The 10,441-nt window shown below is 50.5% G+C and overlaps 1 protein-coding gene across 4 annotated transcripts in view; it reads left to right on the forward strand.

The window, feature by feature from the left end:
- CABP1 (calcium binding protein 1) overlaps positions 1-10,218 on the forward strand; it is a 59,273-nt gene extending 49,055 nt beyond the window's left edge. For 3 of the 4 annotated variants that reach the window (XM_084995600.1, XM_021072519.2, XM_001928684.7), the window contains 5 exons: positions 2,931-2,961; positions 3,222-3,365; positions 5,802-5,911; positions 6,146-6,293; positions 9,759-10,218. In XM_084995600.1, the coding sequence (XP_084851726.1) occupies positions 2,931-2,961; positions 3,222-3,365; positions 5,802-5,911; positions 6,146-6,293; positions 9,759-9,784 (459 nt within the window). In that variant the 3' untranslated portion in view covers positions 9,785-10,218. The remainder of the gene's footprint in view (positions 1-2,930; positions 2,962-3,221; positions 3,366-5,801; positions 5,912-6,145; positions 6,294-9,758) is intronic. The other variant, XM_084995601.1, reaches the window with a different exon arrangement.
- The last annotated feature ends 223 nt before the right edge of the window (positions 10,219-10,441 follow it).

A 10,441-nucleotide genomic window follows, 5' to 3' on the forward strand; every position in this document is an offset into this window, starting at 1 on the left:
ATTTGCCCACCTGTGGCTGCAAAGCACTGGTGAGGCCACATGCACCAGCAAGAAGTAATAATACCAGCAAGTATTGTTTGAGGTTTTTTGTTTTTTGTATCTTGAGCACTTATTATGCCCTAGACACTGTGCTGAGTGCTTTGGTGTGTTGCCTGCCTCAAGCCTCAGAGCAACTCCACTGTTATCATCCCCATTTTACAGATGAGGAAACTGAGTTGGAGCGTTAACACGCTCAAGGCGACAGCTAGTGGGCGAGAAAGGTAGGATGCAGGCTGGAGAAATCCGTCTCAAGGGCTTCCTGTGTTTTGAACCACAGTACTGAATACATGGCACCAACCAGGATAACTTTCTATGATGATGGAAATATTCTCCAATCTGCAATGCCCTCTAGAGTAGCCACTAGCCTCATGAGGCTACTGAGCCCTTGAAATGTGGCTGGTGCTGTTGAGGAAGTGAATTGTTACTTTGCTTTTATTCCTAAATTGGAATAAATAAGTAAATAAATTAATTGATAGTCACATGTGGCCACTGCATTGGATGGCCTCCTACTGGTTGTCACAGAGAGGAGAGTATCAGTGATGATGTGACAGATTAAAACACTGGGGTATTCCCTTTGTGGCTCAGTGGAAACAAACCTGACTAGTATCCATGAGGATGCAGGTTCGATCACTGACCTTGCTCAGTAGGTTAAGGATCCAGCATTGCCATGAGCTGTGGTGTATGTCTCAGATTTGCCTTGTATCCTACATGGCTGTGGCTGTGGCTGTGGTGTAGGTCGGCAGCTACAGTTCTGAGTCAAGCCCTATAGCCTGGGAACTTCCATATGCTGCAGGTGCAGCCCTAAAAAGCAAACAAACAAACAAATAAAACACCCAGAAAGAAAGAAACATTGGTAGGTTCTGTTTATTGAATGCCATCTGCTAAACACTTTATACATCTTGCCTCATGGGTGTTCCCAGAGGCCCTGTAAGGTGGGTACTGGTATTAACCCATTTTATAGATGTGAAGACTGTGGCTCACATGGTTGAAATGACCTGCCCAAGGTCCTACATCTAGGAAGCAGCAGATCTGGGCTTTGGCCTTGAGTCCATGTGACTCTAGAGGCCAAGTTCTCCTCAGCTGCACAAGCGAGGAGTGAGGCGTGTGGTGGGCTCCACTCCCACCTGACCCCTTGAATTGGTGCTCATGGTTTCCCTGCCACATGGGCGAGTGTCCCCAGCTCTAGTGCACAGGCCACCAGGACCAGCTCCAGCCACATACACCCTGCCAAAGGGTTCTAAGCTTTTCTGCTTCCTGGCTCCAGGTTTACAAGAAGCATGGAGGGGGCTGCAGAGCTGGGTCCTGGAGATGTGAGAAGCTGTGGGAGGCCTGTGGGACAGGAGAGGGCTTGTCACTTGTCCCACTGAGCATACTCTGCATGTATGTATACAGTTTCACTTACTGGGGGTGTGCGGCATTGTAAAAAGCATCCTTTCGTCACCCAAGATTCCAGTCTCCCTAGGAACAGCTAGTGGGTGGTAGAAGTGGAATTAGGTATTAGAGGGAGTGACAGCCCTTCCCTGTGCACTGTGACAGGCTTTTTAAGTGAAAATCCTTCCATCATCTCACAGAGACACACACAGCTTCAGGTGACCCCTACCCTGAGCTTGAAAGGCCACCAGCAGGATCTGGGAGCCTGCAGCCCACTTGTCCCAAGCGCACGTATACTCTGGACACTGTCCGGCCATGTATGGCCACTTCTGAGAGCCAGATCCTTCCTGTGCAGCTGATTGTCCCACAAGATGTTCTCAGCAGCCCTTTTTGGAAGATTCTCAGGTTTCCCGGAGCTGGAGTCCCTTGCCTTGGGGCCAGTTTGGAGCCAGTGGGCACCAGCCTCTCACCTGCCCTGGCTCTATTGGCTAGAACAGCACATGCACACAGCTGAGATGCCTCACACTGGCAGTGGCACACCTCAGTGTCTGTGTTGGTGACAGACACCTGTCAGGCACACCCTGTCCTGTGCTCTCCCTGCCCAAAGGCAGAGCGCTGTGACATATGGGGAGGATGAGCCCCATGGACCAGCTTTGGAGCCTGCTAAGCATGTCCAGCTGGGCACCGCATCCATTTCATGCCAGTCTGTCTCCCTCCTGGGCAGGCTTGGCGACTGGCACCTCAGCAGTGGAGCCTGCCCTCGGCTCTCCCTCTGGATCTGCTCTTTGGAGACTTCTCTGCCATCTGTTTGGCTGCCTCACCTTGGGGGGCCTTCCTTGACTCCCCAAGGAGAGCTGGGCACTGCTCGAGGCTGGAGATGTGTGCTTGGACCCTGGCGGCCGCCAGAAGTACTGGCGGCCGCCAGGGTCCTATGCTGTGTTCCATGACAGGGTGAGGTATAGGATGGGGTCCAACTGGAGAAGGTGGGGCAGTGCCCAGGAAGCAGGGCACAGCCCTAATCCTGCCTCCTCCTCCTCCTTCTCTTCCTCCTCCTCCCTTTCGGGTGCCTCTCTAGTCCCTGCTTTCTTTAGCCCCCAGCCCCTGCTTCTCCCATTGCCTTGCAGGCCCCTTCTCCCCTGCTCTTCCTGGTCTCATTGGGTGGAGCATTCTTCTCTCTGTTGTGACGACCCCCCCCCCCCCAATTAACGCTGTTTTATTTACAGGTGTTGGACTCCAGACTAGCTCTGTTCCCTGACACATTCTTGTGTCTGGAATAAGGAGCTGGGGGCGCAGAGGTTCTGTGCCCAGGCTGGATGGGGCTCCTGGCTCCCTGCACATGTCCCACGTCTGTGAGACATGCGGAGTTGCACCTTTTCCCTCCAGGACGTGGTCTGGGCACGCCTCGGCTGCTGCCCACCACCTCCCACCAGGCACCTGCTGCCACTCGGCCAGCCCCCAGCTGGGCATCATAAGACTTGAGCTCCTCACAGCTGCTAACAGAACATGTTCTTTTGTTTCAGGACAGATCGCTGCGACCAGAGGAGATTGAAGGTAAGACCCATGTCCTCAGGGGAGAGGGTTGCTCAGCCATCCAGGAAGATGAGGGGAGGGAAGAGAGGCAGAGACATCTCGGCCTCTGGAGAATGGGGCCTGGTACAGAGCTGGGCATCCTCTGCTCAGCCAGGTGCTGGAGGAAGGCATGGTTCTGGGCAGCTCCAGGGTCTGACTGCCCAAATCAGTGGGGGCTGCCATAGCCCCAGCAGGGCCAGAGGTCCCGCCCCCAGCCCGTCCAGCTTGCTTCTCTTCCCCAGAGCTCCGGGAGGCCTTCAAGGAATTTGACAAGGACAAGGATGGCTACATCAACTGCCGGGACCTGGGCAACTGCATGCGCACTATGGGCTACATGCCCACTGAGATGGAGCTCATTGAGCTGTCCCAGCAGATCAACATGAACCGTGAGTCCTTCCCTGGCACTCCCCGCCTCCCTCCACCTGTCCTTGTCCATGCTGTCTTCTGCCTGGGTTCCAGTCCTGGGCCCACCTCTTCCTAGCTCTGCGACCTGGGGAAAATCACTTACCTTCTCTGTGCCTTATTTTCCTCACCTGTGAAATGAGGGGTGGGATGGGGGAGTAGAGCACAGGAAGTCAATTAGGGGGAATATTTAGTCACTATTTTTTCTTGGTGTATTTATTCATTTATTTATTTTTTTGGTAACAGCTTTATTCATATACCATACAATTTACTCACTTGAAGCATACATGCCAGTCAGTGGCTTTTAGTGTATTCAGAGTTGCGCAACTATCTCCACAATCAATTTTAGAAAATTTTCATTTCCTCCCAAAGAAACTCTGTATCACTTTGCCATCACCCCCAAGCCCCTCCCTAGCCCTAGGTAGCCAGTAATCCACTTTTTGTCTATAGAGATTTGCCTCTTTAGGGAATTTCTTTCTTTTTTAAATTGAAGTGTAGTTGACTTACAATATTATATTAGTTTCAGGTGTACAATATAGTGATTCTTTTTTTTGAGGGGGCACTGCGTCCACGGCATATGGAAGTTCCCAGGCTAGGGGTCAAATCAGAACTACAACTGCCAGCATACACCACAGCCATAGCAACTCCGGGTCTGAGCCATGTCTGCGACCTACACCACAGCTCACAGCAATGCCAGATCCTTAACACTGAATGAGGCCAGGGATCAAACCTGCATCCTCATGGATACTAGTTGTATTCATTTTCGCTGGGCCACGACAGGAACTCCCCCAAATTTTTATAGATTATATTCTATTTAAAGTTATTGTGGGAGTTCCCACTGTGATGCAATGGATTAAGAATCTGACTGCAGTGGCTCAGGTTGCAGCAGAGGCATGGGTTTGAGCCCCAGCCCAGTGCAATGAGTTAAAGGATCCGACTGTGGCTTGGACTCAATCCCTGGCCCAGGAAATTCCATGTGCCATGGGAGTGGCCATAAAATAAAATGAAATAAAGTTATTGTAAAATATTAGAGTTCCTTGATGGCCTAGTGGTTAAGGATCCAATATTGTCACTGCTCTGGCACAAGTTCCATCCCTGGCCTGGGAACTTCTGCATGCCATGGGCATAGCCAAAAAATAAATAAAGTTATTGTAAAATATTGGCTACATTCTCTATGCTGTACAATATATCCTTGTAGGAGTTCCCATTGTGGCTCAGTGGTTAACGAATCTGACTAGGAACCCATGAGGTTGCGGGTTCGATGCCTGGCCTTGCTCAGTGGGTTGAGGATCCAGCGTTGCCATGAGCTGTGGTGTAGGTCGAAGATGCGGCTCAGATCCCGAGTTGCTGTGGCTCTGGCATAGGCCGGTGGCTACAGCTCCGATTCAATCCCTAGCCTGGGAACCTCCATATGCCACGGGAGTGGCCCAAGAAATGGCAAAAAGACCAAAAAAAAAAAAAAAGTCCTGTTATGATCATTATACAACTACAGATATGATAAATTCATTTGAGTAATAAAAAAATGAAAAAAAAAAGTCCTTGTAGCTTTTTTATTTTATACATAGTTACTACCTCTTAATCCCCTGCCCCATCTTTCCCCACCCCCACCCCTCTCCCCACTGGTGACCACTAGTTTGTTTTCTGTATCTGTGAGTCTGTTTCTCTTTAGGAGACATACCTAAAACGGGCCCAATATTTGGCACACAGCAAGAGGTGAACAGAGATGCTATTTTTATTATCTTTGTCTCCATTTGGGTTCTCCCACAAGCAGACCTGGAGACAAGGGTTTGAGTGCGAGTAGTTTATTCGGTAGGGGAAGCACAGCATCGGCAGGGAGTAGGGAAGCAAGAGGTCAAAGGAGCCATGGAGGGAACGACAACCACGTGGGTGACAGAGTCTAGTTCTGCTAGGGGCTCAGGGAGCTGGTGTAGCAGGCCCACCTCAGAGTTCCCGTAGCCCTCACCTTGCAGGCTGGGTATTTATCCCCCAAATTCAGTTGCTGGCTGAAAGTGCTGTGAGCAGGCCCTAGGGGCAGCTCCATTGAGAGCCAGTTGGAAGGTGAGTTCTATTTGCATAAGGGGAAGGCAAGGTGCGTGAGGGGCCCAGAACTTCTGTTTCTCTCTGCCTTTCTGCATATGTCTCTCTCCTTCTCTGAAATTCTTTGCCCGTCTCTGTGACCTAATGTTTCTTTCTCCCATCCATGTCTATCCCTGTCCACTTCCTAATTTGTTCCCTTCGTCAGCCCTGGTCATTCTCTGATAAACCCCACACCCATCTATGGTCATCTCTCTGGCCTCATTTTGCCTTTGCTTATACACTGGCGCTGGGCAGGTCAAGGAGGGGATGGCAGTTCCCCCAGTTGCCTAGTTGGAAATGGGCAATGGTCAGATGGATGACCCAGCCCTTTTCTCTGTCCCCAGTGGGTGGCCATGTAGATTTCGATGACTTTGTGGAGCTAATGGGACCTAAACTCCTGGCGGAGACGGCAGATATGATTGGAGTAAAAGAGCTGCGAGATGCTTTCCGAGAGGTGAGTGATGGGCAGTGGAGAGGGAGGGGGCAGGGAGTTCGCTTGAATTCCAACCCAGGATGGCTATCTGAATAGAAACCTGAGTTCTGGATCCCAGACTAGGGGAAGGAGCTGGGACAGAGAAGGGCTCTGGGGAAGGGGGGCAGTGATGCTGGAGAAGGGGCTCAACCTTGGGATCTGCTTCTGACAGGGTCCATGTTCTAGCTACCTCTCCCCTCCTCCTCCCTTCTCTAGTTTGACACCAATGGTGATGGGGAGATAAGCACCAGTGAGTTACGAGAGGCCATGAGGAAGCTCCTGGGTCATCAGGTGGGACACCGAGACATAGAGGAAATCATCCGAGACGTGGACCTCAATGGGGATGGACGAGTGGACTTTGAAGGTAGGTGGGTCTTGAGAGTGGAAGAGAAACCAAGGCAGGAGTGGGCATCCATAGGGCCCTCCACGTGTGTATCCATCAGGCAACCATCAACCCCCTCCAATCTTCCATCCCCCTACCCTTCCGTCCTACCACCCCCCCAATCTACCTTCCACCCTTCCACCACCCATCCATCCATTCATCCATCCCTCCATCTTTCCATACGTTCGTCCACCTATCTCTTTATCTTTCCAGGTACCCATTTATCTACTCATTTGTCTCTAAACAATTATGCATGGAACTACTTACCTATGGCCTTATCTGTCCATCCATGCATCTATTCATTCTTCTATACATTCACCCATGTATTCATCCAGGCATCCATCTACCCAGGTACCTCTCTCCAGCTATCCATGCATCCTTACCTCTCAACGTTCATTCATACATTTATATATCTCTACCCATCCGCCTATATTTCTACCCACACGTCCATTGATTTGTCCATCTGCCTGCACAGTCATTTTCCCATATGTATCCATCTACTTATCCATCCATCCATCCATCCATCCATCCATCCATCTCTGTATCCATCTGCCCCCATCCATCTCTGTTCATTTATCTGTCTACTTACTTCTGCATCCATCCATGTAGGTATTTTCTGAACACCACAATCCTCAACCTGACCCTCAGGCCCCCTAAGATCTGTCCAGAGCTCACCTCTTTGGCCACAGGTCTTGCCACTTCTTCACTCACATGCCACCTTAGAGCCATATTGAAATACTTGTGGCCTATGAACTCCCCAAACTCTCATTTGAATACACTGTTCTTTTTGTCAGGATACCTTTTATTCTGTTTGTTGCTTGGGCTAAATTCTATGCGTCCTTCAAGACCTAGCAGTGGGGTCACTTCTTCCACTATTGCTTCTCTCGTTCTCCAGATTGAACTTCTTCTTTTCTGGGCTTTCACGGCAACTCAGGCTCACCCTCCTTCACACTGGCCCCTAAATGCTAGTTATATCTCTGCTTGACTCTGAACTTTTAGAGAAGAAGTACCCCATTTTTTTTTATCTCTGTCATTCTCGCAGAGGTCAGTGCCTGATATGTGAAAAATGCTCAGTGAAAGTGTTTGAAAAATAATCAGTAATAATCATAGTGATCATCTCTCACTGTAGGCTTATTATATACCCGTCACTGTACTAAGTAGCTTTGCATATATTACCTCACTTAATTTTCATGATGATTTAGGGATCACACGGTTATTACCTCATGTTATAGAGGATGAAACTGAGGCTCAGAGAAGTAATATAACTTGCTAACTAATAAGAGGCAGAGCTGGGTCATAAACCCAGACTTGGAATCTCAACCGCTACCTAAGTTACACTGTGTATAACACTGTCTGAGGCACCATGGGATACAGGGGGGAAAAACATAGCGAAATCTCGACCCTGCACCCCAGGAACTTGCATTCTGAGCAGAAAGGCAAGATAAAAGTGCGCTAGACTATGAATATGCTCAGAACACAAAGGCTGGGAGGGCCTTTTCTGGGGAGTCGCTGGTCTCCAAGTTTGAGGAGTGTGGTGATGGAGAGAAGACTTTGCTGCCACCAGATCTGAACATTTCAGGTTGTCCAGGTAGTGACTCCTACAGACAGTAGTTCTTTCCTGAAGGCCCAGGATCCCCCATTCATTCTACCAGCATGTATTGTACACCTACTGTATGCAGAGACCTGAGCCCTTCCTTGAGGAGCCCAAGACCAGCAGGAAACAGTATACTCCAGGAGTTCCCATTGTGGCTCAGTGGTTAGTGAATCTGACTAGCATCCCTGAGGACGCAGGTTCGATCCCTGGCCTCACTCAGTGGGTTAAGGATCCTGCATTGATGTGGCTGTGGTGTAGGCCGGCAGCTACAGCTCCGATTCGACCCCTAGCCTGGGAACCTTCATATGCCATGGGCGCAGCCCTAAAAAGCAAAAAAAACCAACCAAACAAACAAAAAAAAACCCAAAAAAACAATGTAGTCCAGGCTGTTTGAGGGGAAGTAGCTTGGGCCATGGGGGTACCTTTGCTAAGCTAGGGGGGATTATGGAAGGCTTCCTGGAGGAGTCTATAAGTAAAGCCCTAAGAGATGAGTAGGAACCACTAGGGGAAAAAGAAGGAAGGGGTATTTATCCAAAGGAATTGAAAACCTACATCCACATGAAAACCCGCAAACAGATGTTTACAGAAGTTTTACTCATAATTACCAAAAGTTGGAAGCAACCAGGACGTCCTTCAGTAAGTGAATGCATAAATAAACCTATGGGCCCCCAGACAATGGAACGGGATTCAGTGTTAAAAAGAAGTGAGCTGTCAAGTGATGACAAGACATGGAAGAAACTTGAATGCATGTTAGTAAGCAAAAGAGGCCAATTTGAAAAGGCTACGCACTGTGTGATTCCAACCATATGACATCTGGAAAAGGCAAAACTATGAAGACCATGGAGAGATCAGTGGTTACCAGGCGTTGCTCAGGGAGCAAGGGATGAATAGGCAGAGCACAGCGGGTTTTGAGGGCAGTAAAACTATTCTGTGTGATACTATAACAGGGATCCATGTCATTATACATTTGTCTAAACCCATAGAATGTGGAACACCAGGGATGAACCCTAATGTCGCTATGGACACGGGGTGATAATGACGTGTCAACGTAGGTTCCATAACAAATGTCCTACTCTGCTGGCAGATGTTGATGGTTTGCGTGTCTATGGAGGCAGGGGGTACATGGGAAATCTGTGCTTTCTGCTCAATTTTCCTGTGAACTCAAACTGCCCTAAAAAAATAAAGTCCAGTTAAAAGAAAAGAGAAGGGAGAGAGGACAAGTTGCAGAAAAGCTGTGAGGTGAGAGGGAGGGGGAGATGCTGACGAGCTCTGTGGAGTCAGAGCTTAGAGGCTGGGGGTGCGCAGTGACGGGTGAGGCTGGAGAGGTCAGCCGGGGCCAGAACAGAGAGGCCTTGGGGTCATGTCAGGATCCTGCACCTTATCCAGTGGGGACCGTGGGAGGCTGAAGAGGTCAGATAGGCAGATTAGAAAGTTCCTGCTAGGAGTTCCCATTGTGGTTCAGCAGGTTAAGAACCTGACTAGTATCCATGAGGATGTGGGTTCCATCCCTGGCCTTGCTCAGTGGGTTAAGGATCCGTCATTGCCATGAGCTGTAGTGTAGGCCAGCAACGATAGCTCCGATTCAACCCCTAGCCTGGGAACTTCCATATGCCTCGCGTGCAACCCTAAAAATACAAACAAAAACAAAAACAAAAACAAAAACAAGCTCCTGTGTAGAAGGTGGATTGCAAGAGGCTGAATGGGCCTGGGGGATCAGCAGAGGTTGAGCTAGTGGCAATAGTTGGGGGGGTAGCCACCCATCTGAGGGGTGTTGGAGATACCATCCTGCATCCTGAGCTGGCCCGTGACTTCTGCCTTCTCCCCACTCCCTCCTGTGACCCTCCCCCCACCAGAGTTTGTCCGGATGATGTCCCGCTGAGGCCACCAGGGCCCCTCCAGGACTGCCAAGCGCCACAGGTGGGAGAAGAGGAGCCTGAGCTCGCCTCACCTGCCGCAGCCGCAGAGAGTCCAGAAGATACTGGCAGATGGGGCCTGCCTGCACCCCAGGGAGGTGCCTACCCCGGACCCCCACCCCTCTGCACTGTGAAAGACTCACGACTCCTGCAACTGGAAAGGGGTGGGGGCGCCGGCTGACGAGGAGGCCACCGTGCCAAGCCGGCAGAGGTCAGGCCAGGTGCCGCGTGCCAGGGACCCAGTCGCCGCTGGCCAGGTGGGCCTGGAGCCGCCAGCGGGCCCCACACAGCATGCCTGCCCCGGGGGCAAAGCCTCTCGCTGCCCTCCTCCGTTCTGCGCCCATCCCAGCTCGCCTCAGCCCTGTTATCTCAGAACCAATAAAAGTATTTCCAGGAGAAAGGCCGCTGTAGAGGTCTTTGCTTCTCCAACCTGGGTAGATGACGCACACATTTCCTGAGTACCAGCTGCATGCCCAGAACTGGCTGAACCTCCCTGCATTCAGCTTTCCTGCATTCGCATCAGGTGCCCAGGCTCCTTCACGCTCTTCTCAGAAGCCAGAAGACAGTGCTTTCAGCTGAAAGGGAGATCAGGGCATATAGCAATGTAGCTGGGTATGCAGCTG

The sequence above is a fragment of the Sus scrofa genome, chromosome 14 (assembly GCF_054392235.1).
Source record: "Sus scrofa isolate SSC_HxYL_T2T_F1_AM1 chromosome 14, Sscrofa_HxYL_maternal_Yorkshire_Landrace_v2.0, whole genome shotgun sequence".
Taxonomy (NCBI): Eukaryota; Metazoa; Chordata; class Mammalia; order Artiodactyla; family Suidae; genus Sus; species Sus scrofa.